Raw genomic sequence first — 15,038 nt, 5'->3', positions numbered from 1 at the left:
GACAAAATGAGAATTTTAAAAAATACAAGTTAGAAAGTTGTTGACAGTTGACACTAATATTTTCACACACTCGTGGATTTTCGAACTCATCAACATCCTTAAAGAAATCACATGCATTCCAAAAGTCATTATCTCATTGTGGAGGAAGCTTAGGCATCTTGGAAGAAATATAAATACAGATGTTCCAAATCTGTATACAAGAGTGAGAAAACCCAAATGTCATGAATTAAACACATTCATAGCTAACCAACGCCGTATTCGCTTGTACCATTGAACAAAAACAAATAGGAAATAAATCATGGTTTGAATTCTGAAAATTTAGCTTTAAGTGTAGGCAGTTGGGAAATGAATTCCCTCGTTGGTCACCAACCATAGTTTTTTTTCCCCCCAAATTTTGAAGATGCTACCAAAATGGACAAGTTTAAATGCAGGGAAGCACAGATAAGAGTGGCATTTGCTCGTATAGTCCCCTCACACAATGCGCTCCAGCTCCCTCGCATAACTGAGTGTCTGGTTGATCAGCTGCAACGATGGAATCTCCTTGCAAGGTACAGATTCCTTAGCTCTTTGGAAAAACACAAACCCATTCTTGATCTCCCACTCAGGATGCTCCTGCAATTTGAGAAAGCCAAGGTGCTGGTATGGTAAAACTCGTTTTTTGAAACAGCACCAAGATAAACAGAGCGAGGATTGAAGCCAAAAATGAGAGGTACTACTTTATTTGGTGAGCATAGTGCAGGAGGAGGAAACAGGGTGCAACACACTTTACCTCCTTGACATATTCAACTACTTCCTTGTCTGACGAATACAGCAGCATTTGACGTGCATCATTTAAGGAAAGAGAGTCATATGCCTTCTCACTGCACCCAGCTATCTCATCTCTACCAGTAATAACCAAACATCAAAATAAGACCAAGTACAACACGGTTCAATGGCTACACTCAGAAAGAGATGGAATTTGAAAATCCACATTAACGAGGAACAAAAAGAAAGAACAAGGTGACAAAGCCTATATAAAGTCCAGAGACAAAGCACAACTGAAAGCAATAAAGCAACTGGAGATCAATCTTAACATACAGTAGAAAATAGATGCATGCTTCCAATATCCATGATTATTTCTTCCAGTTTTATCTTCTTAAAAATGGAGGATGATAGTTGATGAAATTATACTATTAACAATTAAGCAATACACATGGTTCCACAAAAGCATATAATACATGACATATTGACAATGATGGTACAGTAATCTGCCTGACTACAACAGATTTTACCTGACTGTCTTTGCAAGTAAGTCCATGAAATAGACATATGTTTCATGAGGTACAGTCTGTCTAGCAGTCAGTACCCTGTTATATGCTCCTTCCATGAAGGATTGTTCCAGCTCGACAGCATGCTTTATACAAGGGTTCTCCAAAGCACTAGCAGAAAGTAATTCCAACTCAGTGTGGAACTCAGCTATTCTGTTTTGCACAAGAAGTCTTAGCAGGTTGAGACCTAGAATTGGATACTCCTGAGGAGAAGGTGGGAGACTAACACTGCACAATCACATGAAATAAGAGCTATGACCATTGTTTCATTACCAAAATGTGAATCAGTATTAGCTCAAGGATCACACAAGAGAAACCAGCACAACAAATAACAATTGTTGATCATCAAACATAGAAATTCATAAAATCATGATTATATCCCTTATCCTGGTTAAAAGCACTGCATCTTGCTTCGTTTGCAGGAGCAATTAGATATCAGAAGTTCTTAATACCTTAAATTCTGTAAATCATCGCTAATAATATATATCTTTGTTGCATAAACAACTACTAGTACTATTTTGATTTGCTTAAGAAACTACACTTGCAAAAGAAGATGATTATGATTATCTACATTTTCATAGAGTTGTAGATACTCCAAGGTTCAAGAAATTGTAGCACTAGACAGTAAGCAAAACAAATGCCATAGTTATCATCGTCAATTTTAATGCATTAGCACATACAGACACACCCTTTTCATGGAAATCCTAAACAAATCTACATCATATTATCTTATCATTTAAAGCAAAAGGTTCAATTCAGGGGCTAGATAGTTTTACTATTCTGAGAAACAATAGATGACAGACACTTACGCAGTATCAGTGTAATAAGGCTTCAGTTGGCAAAAGTCTCTCTCAAAAGCATCCTGATCCTCAATCTTCACGCTCAGGACAACTGCGTGCTCATAAATGTCCCCTAATAAAAGAGGGCAAAATTAGAATAATTCAGAATGTAGCAAAGAACACCAGAAGACGAATTCTTAAACTATGCAAAGATATGGACGAGAGGTAGGAAGTAACATTACTTGCGAGTGTCATTTCATGGACAGCATTTGGAGTTTTTTCAAACAATGGAGGCAGACTCTTGAATCCAGTCAATGCTATCTAGCATATTGAAAGTATATTACTAAACAAGATATATTACAAATATCAATCTTGAACAATGGTTTAACACTAAATTTACACAAAGACTAAGTAAAATTCAGTGTAGACAAACATAATTGTCTAGCTAAATCAGGCAACTCGCATAAGGACCCCATTAATAAGCGTTGACTGGTTATCTAAATTATAGAGTGAACCTAACAGAGTTTCAGGACCAATAAATTTGTCTCGCATAAGAATCCCGCTCATCCAACAAAAGGTTATCTTCACGCCTAAATCATCGAAGATCAATACTTCCTTATCAGCAAATGGATGCTCTCATCTTCACACCTATATGACCAGAAATTCATACTTCATTATAGTGATGCCCATTTTTTTTAACCCAAACTGCCGGAACCGCTTGGACCCTTCACGGTCCGTTTATGGTTTCACCTTCAGCCAAGCCAGAAGCGGGCGGCATCACTACTTCCTTGTCACTAAATGGCTTCTTCCTTTTCATTTAAACATTTAGTGTTGTAAGAAAGCAAACCAATAAGTATAATCATCTGTAGCTCGAAACGGACGAAATGAATTTCCTTTGTTCAACCATTCTGTTAATCAATTCCTCCTTGTCTCAGAGAGCACCAACAATTATCGGTCATCTGTGTGTAAAAATCTAGAACTACTAAACAAGAGCAAAAAAATCCCCCCTTTTTCTTGTAAATAAGTCCCGCTCATCTTTCTCTTATGTAACACTCCAATCGGCCTCTTAAACTCCAAATTCCAAAATGGTAGTAATATAAAAAAAATGATGCAGAACCCCCACCCTCCAAATAAAAGCACAACCGAAACGATCGATCTACCTTCTTCGTTTCTTCCACTTACCGAACAATTTGAAAACTGGTAGAAATGAGCAACATTAGGTCACTAATGACATTTATTTGAATTTACCTTCAATCATCTGAACCTATCCAAAACCCGAACAAAAAATTTCAACAGATACACTAGGGTTTACCTTCCAATTGAGCTCGTCTTAACCACAACCCATTATAAGGAGGAAAAACAGATACAACGCTCAGAATTTCTAAAAAAAACTAATCTGATTTCTACAATCACAAAAAAACTCCATGAACATGGAGGAATTGAGATGTACCTTGAGCTGAGACAGAAGCTTGGTAGAAGTATCAAAATCTTTGCGGAGAATAGCTGCTTTGAATCGCTCGAACAGCTGTGAAACCTCTGTGATTTTGGGATCCATTTCTCTCTCTAGATTTATCTTCTCGCCGAATTCCGTTTTGTAGATTTCACGAAGAATTCTTCTTGTTCAAGAAAACAAAAGCAAGCTGGTTTATATGTTTGATTTTTAAATGGGAAATGCTACGGGGCCACATTATGGCTGGCATAATAGGATATTTTGGTCAATATACATACCAAACAATTAATAAATTAATAAAATCATAAAGATATTCATATATTCTGATTTAAAAGTAGTTATAGATATTAAACAATTAAATTATAAAATATAAAATAATAAATTAAAGTTTAAAAAAACTGAGTGGATATCTAACATAAGAAATGAAAATGAGCTACATATTCAAAGTTCTAAGATGATTTGACGACTTAGTCTTTTATGTGTATTATTTCGGGACAAAGGGTAAATTAGTCTTAGATAATTGATACTTTTAAGATGAATTAAATCCAAGTAAATAAGCATTAAAGGTAACAATATTTTATTTTTATGGCCAGCCACATTATGGCCATTTAGCACTACTCTTTTTAAATTGGGTTTCATGTTTCGGATCATCCATGACCCATATTTGATTCACCATACTAAAACGGGCTCAACAACGCCTAGCCTAGCCTAGCAAATAAATTAAAATACTTTTAATTGTTGGTGTTTAAAAAAATAAGTACAACTAATTATAAATATAGAATATAACTAAAAATTAAAAATAAAATAAAAAAATTGGCTAGCCGATTGCACAGACGAGCAATCGGTTAACCGTGCTAGTCCGTGGATTAGAGCTCGTCTGTCTTCTGGACGTCAGTCGCGTTAACCTAACGCAATAGTGGATGTCCCCCATACCTTTCCAGCTAGCCTATGATTAGTCCGTGGACTCCGTGCTATAGTGGATGCTTCATTTACCAAATAATGTACGGGCGACCAAACTCTTGTGGGAGCTGACCCGACCCGACTAGGGATTAACTCGATCCGGTTTTTATAATCGAATATTCGTGCAATGATCGAAAACCCAATCAAAACCCTAAGAGCATCTCCAATCATTTCACTAAACTCAAACTCATTTTAGTATAAATTAGTATTTACACCCGAGCTATGCACGGGACATAAGAGTTTCGTAATGAATTCAAAATATAATAAATATATAGAAAATAAGAATTCAAAAAAGCAATGTGAAGATTTAAAAAAATATAAATGTACTTATTGTGTCTTACTCTAAATGAAGAATTTACTATTCCCTAATGAATGAAACAATTATGCAATTCTAATTTATAATCTAAGTGGAGTAAAAACAATAAAATTAATGACAAAAAGAAGATGTGTGACTAATGATCAAAGAATATGAGTTAATTAGAATAAGATATAAAATAGAGAAAATATGTGTGAGTAAATAAAAATGTTCTTGTGATGCAATATTGTTCATTGTTTAATAATAATATTAATTTAACTTCACTTTTTATAATTATTTTAGTTTAGCCAAATTTAAATTTAATATATACATATTTCAAAATTTTGGAAAGTCTAAAAGATAGAAATATAAGTAAATCCGAGTCAACTCAATTCTAACTATATATAGACTTAATTATTTATTAAAAAAAGTATTTAAAAATATATATTATACAAAGTCCAATAAATAAAAAATGCAAATTAAAAACTGTATTTAATCAAGAAAGATACTATAAATTGATTACATAGTTTTATAAGAAGTACTAAAAGCCTACTAATTCAAAATAACCAAAAGGGCAAACAAAATAGCTTCACAATTTCCCGCCAAAAAGAGCAAATAAGTCTTTTCATTCAACTGACACTTTATATTATGATTGATAGATTATTCTATAAAAATATAGCAACTTGGATCATAACAAATCATTTTATCTTACTTAACCATTTTGATTTAAGCCCAGAAATAAATAAATTCGAAATCGGGCCTCACATTCACCATGCACTGCAGCCCCAATTTATTTAGAAGTAGTTGGACTCGAATTTATATTTGCATAGCCCAAATAATTAAATCATGAGTCCAAATAAAGAAACCCACATTCAAATACCCTAGGTCTTCTTCTTCCTCCCTCGTGCACCAAAAAAAAATGACTCTCCCTTCCTCCCTGCCTTGTCGCCGCCGTCCCGCCGCTCTACCAGCGTCGCCGTCTCCGGCAGCGTCCCCTTCCCCCTCTCGTCTCTCTCTCCCTCCCTTCTCTCCCTCTTTCTCTCTTCTCTCCAGCCTCGCGCCGCCTCCCCCTCTCTCTCCCCCGGTCTGCCGCCGTCGCCACTGTGTATGCACAGGCGGCGGCTGCGCCTTCCTCCTCCCGGCAGTCCGGCCGTATCCAGTCAGCAGCAGTCTGTACTCTCTCTCTCTCGGTCGGTTTCTCTCCCCCTTCACCGTACCGCCGCTGCGGATCCGCCTCCACCGCCGATCTGCCCCCGCCGCCCAGCTTCCACTCCATCACCTCCTTCCTCTCCCACTCCTTTTTTCTCTCCCTCGGCTCTGCCGCCGCCGCCACTGTGCATGCACAGGCGGCGGCCTCGGCCTCCTCCGCGCCTCGCACCGTCGGCCGCCGCCACTGCCGACACCCCTCCCCCGTCGTACGTCGTTTTTCCGATAAGTATGGTGAGCAGATTTTGTTTTTCCACTTTTTTCTTTGTTTTATTTTCTAAAGATTTATTCTTTGATTTCAAGGTTTGGTGTTTAAAAGTGTTTCAAATCTTCTTCAAGAAGTTTGCATTTGGTTTGACTATTTGAGAAGCCACTATTGCTCTATAGGGCTCCCTTTTTTCTATCTAATGGTTGTCATTTCTCAAAATGACCAAAAGGGCAAATAAAATAGCTTTACAATTTCCCGCCAAAAAGGGTAAAAATGTCCTTTCATCAAACTGGCACTTTAGATTAGTATAGTTATCACACTAAATATTGATTTTACTTCAACTATTTACACTAAACTCAAACTCAAAAGAATATTTTCCACTCACTTCCTTTTTATACTTTTCAATTATACTTATATATTTTATCTAAATTACACACAAACCCATGACACTTTGTCAATAACTTAAATTTAATAAAATAATATGTGAAGATTTATTAGTTACTATAACTATATGAAATATATTATTTATTAAAATAAAAAATTATATAATTTAGAAAATTTAAATGTAATAAAATACTATAAAAATATTACAAAGTACATATAAAATAACTAAAATTCATTTAAAGATACCACAAGTATATAAATTGGGTATCGTTTTAATTATTAATTCTTAACTATTATTTGTTATACTTATAGCATATTTAGTTTGATATTAGTAGGCATTCGGCATAATATTAGTGGTAAATTAAAGATTTTTTTTCGATTCTTAGACTAAAAAATAACAATTTAATATTAAAAATTAAAAGCTATCAAATTATGTAATTTACTAAAGCACAACTAATCAATATTAATAAGCCTAACTAATTAATTTTTATATTTGTTAATTTAGAAGAAAACGTGTTTAGTTATTTTAACTAATAAATAAAATGTGTATTATATTAATATGGGCCAGCCCACTAATTAATTACCAACCAAATATTAATAGAAATCAAATTAGGTCATTTTTATATCTTCTTCTCCTAGCCGCTGCGCTTCCGGTAAGTTTCTACTCCTTTATATTTTTACTTCTCTTCCTTCCACTTTTCCTTCCCTTTTTCCTATTTTGATAAACATAAAATGATTTGGAATCTGAAAAGTTTTTTGGTATAGTTTTAGTGTAGAATTTTCTTCAAAAACCTATAATAGGATTGGTTTTGCAGTAGCGTTGGAGATGGTATAACTCTTCTAATTGTCGTCCTTGGATTCTACCTCGACAATTTTCAATTCAAACGAATTTGAAGCGCCTACAGTCGAAATCCATTTGAATCGGAACTTGAGCTATGCAGCTCACTCTCGAATTCGGGTAATTTTTCACTTCTATGGAAGTTTACTTCCACCACTCGTCACTGCTAATTGAGTTTAGTGCAGACAGCGGCATAAGAGTCGCGCTTCTATCATTCGTTTCTTTATTTTTTTTATCAGCGTTTTAACTTTCACTTTCTGGTTCTAACTTTGATGGACTGAAAATATCAAGCCTTTAGATTAGTCCTAGGCTTTATATATCCTGTAGTCTTTAATTCGTGATGATATGTTGGTGTTATGGCTCTCTATTTACTGCCCTATGTGAAAAAATTGAATGAGTGATCATTATTTTAATCATGGTCCTGCAAAGGGTGTTCTTTTTTTTATTTGATGTTTTTCAATAGCTTTAAATTGTTGGAACACTCTTAATATGTTGTGAGATCAATTTTACAAACGTTTGGCACGTTTTGGAAATTGAATAATTTGGCTTTGTTTGTCATTAAGAAGTCTGGCAAATGTAGTTGGAAACATAAAGAGAGGGTTAATTTTACGAAGTCGAGAATCCACTGATCCGTGATTCTCTGTTTAATCGAAGCATATTTGATACGGTTTAGAAAATTGAAGAATTTAGCTTTGTTTTTATTTGAAAGCTGCTGCAAATGGAATTGGAAATGTGAAGTAGTGTGTTGTGTAATTGGGTTCTGATATGATGCCTAAGGGTTTCTTTTACTTTAAATGAAACCTCTGACGGATGTAATTTGGCTGTCAGCGGTGGACTTGAACTTCTATGTGATTCGATCAAGATCCATAATGTGAATGTTGAGCCACAAGGTGAAGAAAAGAAGGTGGGTCTCTTTTTCCGTCTCTGTTCTTTCTTTTTAATGATGAATTGTAAGTTCTCTTCCCTCTGAATTTGTTCCTATTCTGTTGGTGCTTTTGCAGATAACCGTAAGGCACTTGCTCTCCTGGGTCCGTACGAATTTGATTAAGGAAAGACCGGAAATGTTTATGAAAGGAGATACAGTGTAAGCGATCTAATTGTTTTGATCTGAAAAAAGCTTTCTTTTTTTCATTCTAAGGTATTTCAAATACTTGCAGTTTCACATCATATGCTTTTACATACCTCCACGGAAACGTTTTCAATCCTTAGACGCACTATTTGGAGGGTGCAACTGATTACCTTCCCACTGAACTTAAATGAGGGGGGAGTCTATATTTATACTCCATTAATGACATACCCATTCGTTTATTTGTTATATTGCTTAGTTTCCTTGAATTTAGCTTTTCCATGGGGAAGGTAGAACATATAGTACATGATTATAGTTTCTGCTTCTTAATCAGAATTCATTCAGTCGTTCCATTTAGACAAGAGTTTGTGAAGACACCTGATTAAAGATGAATATCTACTATGGTCCCATGATTTTTGTTGCACTCTTCATGGTTCTTATTCGTGCAGGAGACCTGGAGTTCTAGTCCTCATAAATGATTGTGATTGGGAACTAAGCGGGCAGCTTGAGACGGTATTGGAAGAGAAGGATGTTGTAGTTTTCATCTCAACATTACATGGTGGCTAGGATCTGTATAAGCGAATTCTGTATTACATGGCCTAAAACATCTAAACGCTAAGCTCAATCCTTTGCTTGTGATGAATGCTAATCTGATATATATTTAAACCCAGAATAACTTAATCTGTCTTCCTTTTGTTTTGTGTGTGCTAAGTTTCGACTGGCAGTTCATCTATGCTTCTTTTGCTTTCTTTGGAACGATCATCTATGGTTTTGATTGTTGGGCGACGCAGAAAATCACTTGTAGGAAGCGTTTGTTTTGACATGAGGATGTAGCTGAATAAAAATATTACTCAAGCTAATCTATCAATCAACTCATGTTTCATTTATGCATTCTAACAACAAAGTAAACGCCTCTGTGATAGACTATATTGTCAGGAATCCATATTATCAAAATATTCATCACAATAATAATTATTGACATTTGAAATAGAGTACAAATCTGGTAATCATATAAAGAGGTAGAGAACCACTTACTTTCCTGAGCATATCATGTGTAGGAAGAGAGCATGTCATGTGTCAAAAGATATTGTATTGGCCTACCAGGATTACATAAAACATAACTAATCTAAACTGAGGATTTTTTTGTCATGTAAAAGAACAAATTATAATTGTTGAGAGTGGGATTTGAACCCACGCCCTTTCGGACCAGAACCTTAATCTGGCGCCTTAGACCAACTCGGCCATCTCAACAGTTGCTATATACGTTTCATAAATACTATTAATAAACTATACCAGTATCTGGGATATTCCGAATATCAAGTGACTGTTACACTAAAACCATAACCGGTAAAACGTAAATAAAATAGTGATATCTGTCAGAAAATTCCTGATATTTAAGTCGAACTGCACAATTTATTAACTTGTACTACTAAAATTAAGCTACCAACTTTTCGGACATTATTCAACTCAATAATTTTTGGTGACGAGGGAGTTAAATTCGAGCGTTCAAACATCACTTTTCATAAAATCAAATCGAATTGTGGATGCATAGGAGCCTAGATGATGCTTCAGTCTATCAATGTTAAAGTTAGGTTGAATATATGTCACCAAAAATAAAGGCAAAGTGAAAGCATAAATAGGTCTTCCACATGATTAATAATCAGAAGAACAAATTTGAAAACTATCAGACAAAATATTTTTATTTTATTTATTACTATATAACATTCTTAATTGTTTTTATAACTAGTTAAAAAAATTACTGTTAAATGTACTTTTCATTATTTATTTAAAAATTAAATTGGATCAAATGAGTATATTTAATTTCTAGTAGTTCTAATCAATCGAGTCTCAAATTGATAACTTTAATCCATTTCTTGAATCAATTTTTTTTGAAATCCCAAGTAAATCAAACTACGTGAAGCAATAATTTTTTTTTTTTTTATCATTTCATGCTTTTCTTTCCTTTCATTTTCTCTCTTTTTTAAAGCGAAAAAATTTCCATTCATCATAATTTAGGTTTAAGTAGTTGGTTTGTTTGATTCACCAAAGCCTAAATATTAGATCTCAGCCCAATATCAACTTCACATATGTCATGTATAAATAAATAAAATCACATGGCGTAGAGTAAAAGTAGAACTAGTAAGTAGATATAGATTTACATTGACGGGTGATATAAAATCTTGTCTTGCAAAAGATACTTTATATCGTAAGTATTAAACTATAAACAGAGGGGACCAATTTTCTATAATAAGGTTTAATGTTTTCCCACTGTACTAATCATACGTCACTTTGATTAATTACAAATTCCACCCTCGACTTACTAACTACTCCCTCCGTCCCAATAAATATGTAACATTTGATTTCCGGCACGAGACTTTATGCAGTGTTGTTTTGTGAGTTAATGAAGAGAGAGTAAAGTAAGAAAGAAGAAAAAGTAGAGATAGTGTTGTTTCTATTTTAGGAAACGTTTCATTTTTATTTGGACAACTAAAAAAGGAAAACGTTTCATTTCTAATGGGACATAGGGAGTAAATTATTCATATTAGTCTCATGATTTTGTCTCCCCAGCATAGATTAAAACCCGACTCATAAGTGAACAATTAAATCATTTTGTCTCTGTAGAATCTATTAATTCTCATAAATGAATACAAAGTACATTATATTGATCCAACATGAAAATCTATTATAATGATTCTCTTAGTCCAAAATTTTATAGATCAAATAAGTTCCTAGGCTATATAGTTTCTACAATAACACATCCCATTATATTGGAAATATATTAATGTTTCAAAAGTTGTTTCCAAAAGTGTGATATTTTTTGTGTTTATAGGAACCCACAGTCATTAGTTTAATCGTATATTGAGGTGGAACCTATGACATTTTTACGTTATGATTTTTATGTTACTTTCATAATGCTTTTGGTGCCTATTTGATTAGCAAAAGTATATGTGCTTTATATTCTTTAATTTGTGATTATTACGTTTGTTTTTGTTTGATCAACTAACCCAAAGAAATATGGTTATGCCCGAGAAACGAAGTAAATTAAAGAAAGTAAGAAGCACGTATTCTATCATGAAGCAACCAACTACTAAAATTCAATGGTTGAGCATAGACTCCTCCAGAAATACTATAAGAAAATGCGAGTAAAAAATCAACAGTAAAATTACCTTATATCTATGCACATGTTGAATCACAACAGAGTCAAAATCTTTATATAAACCACACACTTTCCATGCTAAAGATCAACAGTTGATTGAGATATCAAATTAATCAATAACTATCGATACCTCAATAACACTCATTCTCTATCTCCAATTTACGGTATACTCGCTTCTACACAAGTTGTAATCCATAGAATAAACACCAAATTTATGCTATCAGAATGGAGTAATCAATAATGTAATTTACTAGGAGTGGTGGAGTACTAATTATGTTGAATCCATGAAGACACCACAAGAGTAAAATCAATTCAAATTTAATTAATAGAGTGAACTACATAAACCATCCCTGACGTTTCCATTTGTTTCACTCCAGGCCCCTGACGTTTAAAAATATCGCCACAAGTCTCTGGCGTTTAACATAATCACATATCATATATTTGTAGTCATTTTTCGGACCATAATACCCTTATGCCTTGCAGGGCATTTTAGACATATTACCGGTGTGTTGCAGGCATACTCTGCCCGAGGCTGGGTCTGCATCGCTGTCACATCAAATTTTGTCCATTTATTCTTCATTAACTTCAGTTTAATCCAGAATACTCATGATTAGATAACATTCAACTATCACTTTTTTTTCGATTCCATTTGATTTGGTCGCATATTTTGGTCATTGCACTTAAATTACAGCGGAAATGGATATCAAATTGAACAAAGCCGCTAGCCTTCCATGTCAGCAAACGAGTAGACCAAACAACAACAGGTAGGGAAAAGTTTTGTGTTGTATTTCTTGTTTAGAAAAAATTGTTCCTATTTCTTGCTGAAAATCTCTTGTATCTGGTTGGTCACAGGGACTGACCTAGCGTATCTGGTTGGTCACAGGGACAGACCTAGCGTATCTGGTTGGTCACAGGGACGGACCTAGCGTATGCCAAGCCGCCGCTCCAGCGGGGGCTTGTCCGGTGCCGGTCGGTACCCACCATGGTCGCCTCTGTCTGCACCTAAGCTACATCTTTTAAGTTATTTTTACAGAAAGAATGAGGAAGGAAGGAGAGGGAACGAAAGGGAATGGGAAGTAGTAATTGTGAGCATTTAATTTACAGCTGTGTGGGGTCCACTTTTAATTTACCTTTACTTTTTTGTATATTTAAGTTTTTTGAAGAATACGTATATGCTTATTAATCCAATTGATTTGGAAATAAATTGCAGATTTACAATACACTGATATAACCAAATTTGCGTCCTATTTACATGTGGAATACTACTACTTCTATATGCTATTTTTTACATTTAAATGATAAAAAGTTAGTCAGAATTTAGTTAATTTATTTAAAAATAGAATATTAAATTATGCTTTTAATTTTTTATTAGAATATATTTTTTTTCTTTTTCTCTTATTTTAATAAAACATACTATCCTTTTAAATATCATCAAAAGAGAATCATTAAATTGAAAGTTTGTAATTTAATATTCTGATTTCAAACTTTATGAGATTGACCAAAATTTTATTGAGTCATTATTCTTTAATGAAAATTCAACATATCTCCAAATAAAAAAAGAAAATTCAATATTTTCGTGTTTGTTGGAGTAAATATCAATAGTCGGAAAAGTAAATTATAATGAATTCAATTACTACAATAATATTGTAAGTATTAATTTGCATGCCATTGCACTATATATACCCAGAAAATAAATTATGTGTACTGAATGAAATGTTAGTGATGATATTTAATTGATAAATTGTAGTAATTGAATTGATTATATAAACACAGAAAATTCAAACAACAATGACAAATCAAAAGAGAAATTAGAAAAGTGATCAGAAGAAGGTAAGAAACTTTTAGACCGTCAAATCACGCCAAGGTTGTAGCAGCAACCGCAGAGTACATGCTGCACTGCAGAATATCATGTGGTATGACCATCATGCCCTTTTAGGGCTGAAGGGTTTTTTTGTCCGAAAAACCCCGATATGTGATTATGTTAAACGCCAGAGACTTGTGGCGATATTTTTAAACGTCAGGGGTGTGGAGTGAAACAAATGGAAACGTCAGAGATGGTTTATGTAGTTCACTCTAATTAATAAATGGGGTACATCTGTATATGCAAAAGATGCTTGCTCTTAATAGTGAAGAAGGGTCAGATCTGTTTGAAAACAAGATTTCTAATTAATATCCTATTACTTTGCAATTGGCATAATTAATTGTATATGTTTGCATTATTAGGCAGACACTAAAGTCACATAACGTCAATATAATTGGTTTTCGTCACACTTTGGCACATAGCATAAAGCACTAATCCGCAACATAACAATATATAGGATCACACCTCCACCTATAAACACACATGGCTTCACATATATAGAAATTTTGCATGTCCACAAATATCCATATATACACGCATTAATTACCCTATATTCAATGCATTCAAACCGTTCACATCAAATAAGACTGTGGAATAAAATTTACACAACTATATATACATCAACAATTTAAATGGCGGGAAGTATTTTTTGCTACTAACATAAAATATTTACATAAATAAAATAAATAAACAAATAAAAAATAGCTCAAATTTAGAGTCATCACAAAACTCTTGAAACTATTTTATTTATGAAAATCTTTTATGTACAAACTATTGAATAATGTTGATATGATTAAACGTTATGGTTGGTGATTTTGAGTATAATAATTTTATTATTATTATTTTAAATTTAATTCCTATTTATTATGACAATCGTCCACTATATTTTGTTTATAGTGATATTTTGTGGTATACTAACGAAAATTTAATATAATAAGAATAGTTTTTGGTCAGTTTAATTTTATTAACTATCTTTATATTTTAGCATAGAATATAAATATTACCAAATGAATGTGCCATAGAAAAATAAAATAAGAATTATACTGTATAATCATACATATAGATAATTTATTGTGCACAATGCTAGCAATAAAAAAAACCAACGCCATTAAATATTACTCCTATATGCAATCCTAGCAATAAAAATATACTTTCCACAATGTAAATTGGTGATGACTATTATGTATGTAAATTTTTCTCCACAATCTCTATTTATTTAATGTGAAAGATTTAACAGCATTAAATACAACGTAATTAATGTGTGTATATAGAGGTATATATACGTGTTATATAAGGGACATGCAAATTTTCTATATAAGTGGAGCTATGTTTGTTTATAGGTGGAGGTGTGTCCATGTATATATCTAGTTGTCAAAATTTTATTGGTAGGACATACCACATCAGCTGTCCACCGTGATATGTCTGGAGCACTGAATTTTTTCTCAGGAAAAGGTTATTTTTTCTGACGTGGACTCAATAAATTTTTCCGTAAAGATCCATATAAGATTAGGGGTGTGCATTAGGGTT

General features: G+C 33.5%; 2 protein-coding genes and 1 non-coding gene across 3 annotated transcripts; 1 reads left to right on the top strand and 2 right to left on the bottom strand.

The window, feature by feature from the left end:
* Nucleotides 1–112: 112 nt before the first annotated feature.
* On the bottom strand, nucleotides 113–3,709 carry LOC121772382 (26S proteasome non-ATPase regulatory subunit 8 homolog A-like). Its single transcript, XM_042169463.1, has 6 exons — nucleotides 3,537–3,709; nucleotides 2,329–2,407; nucleotides 2,117–2,219; nucleotides 1,272–1,535; nucleotides 770–881; nucleotides 113–612 (listed from the first exon to the last, which is right to left on the bottom strand). Exons 1-6 carry the CDS (start codon nucleotides 3,639–3,641, stop codon nucleotides 472–474), a joined length of 804 nt encoding a protein of 267 aa, XP_042025397.1. The 5' UTR covers nucleotides 3,642–3,709; the 3' UTR covers nucleotides 113–471.
* Nucleotides 3,710–7,187: 3,478 nt separating this feature from the next.
* LOC121769876 (ubiquitin-related modifier 1 homolog 1-like) lies at nucleotides 7,188–9,174 on the top strand. Its single transcript, XM_042166639.1, has 5 exons — nucleotides 7,188–7,242; nucleotides 7,405–7,547; nucleotides 8,256–8,331; nucleotides 8,429–8,511; nucleotides 8,943–9,174. The coding sequence occupies exons 2-5, from the start codon at nucleotides 7,525–7,527 to the stop codon at nucleotides 9,058–9,060; spliced, it is 300 nt and encodes a 99-aa protein (XP_042022573.1). The 5' UTR covers nucleotides 7,188–7,242; nucleotides 7,405–7,524; the 3' UTR covers nucleotides 9,061–9,174.
* Nucleotides 9,175–9,663: 489 nt separating this feature from the next.
* On the bottom strand, nucleotides 9,664–9,744 carry TRNAL-AAG. The gene has a single exon. It is a non-coding gene; the product is annotated as a tRNA-Leu (tRNA).
* Between the last annotated feature and the right edge of the window lie 5,294 nt (nucleotides 9,745–15,038).

This window comes from Salvia splendens, chromosome 16 (assembly GCF_004379255.2).
Source record: "Salvia splendens isolate huo1 chromosome 16, SspV2, whole genome shotgun sequence".
Lineage (NCBI taxonomy): Eukaryota > Viridiplantae > Streptophyta > Magnoliopsida > Lamiales > Lamiaceae > Salvia > Salvia splendens.
Note: the sequence above shows the minus strand (reverse complement) of the source record. Positions and strands in the feature narration are given on the sequence as shown.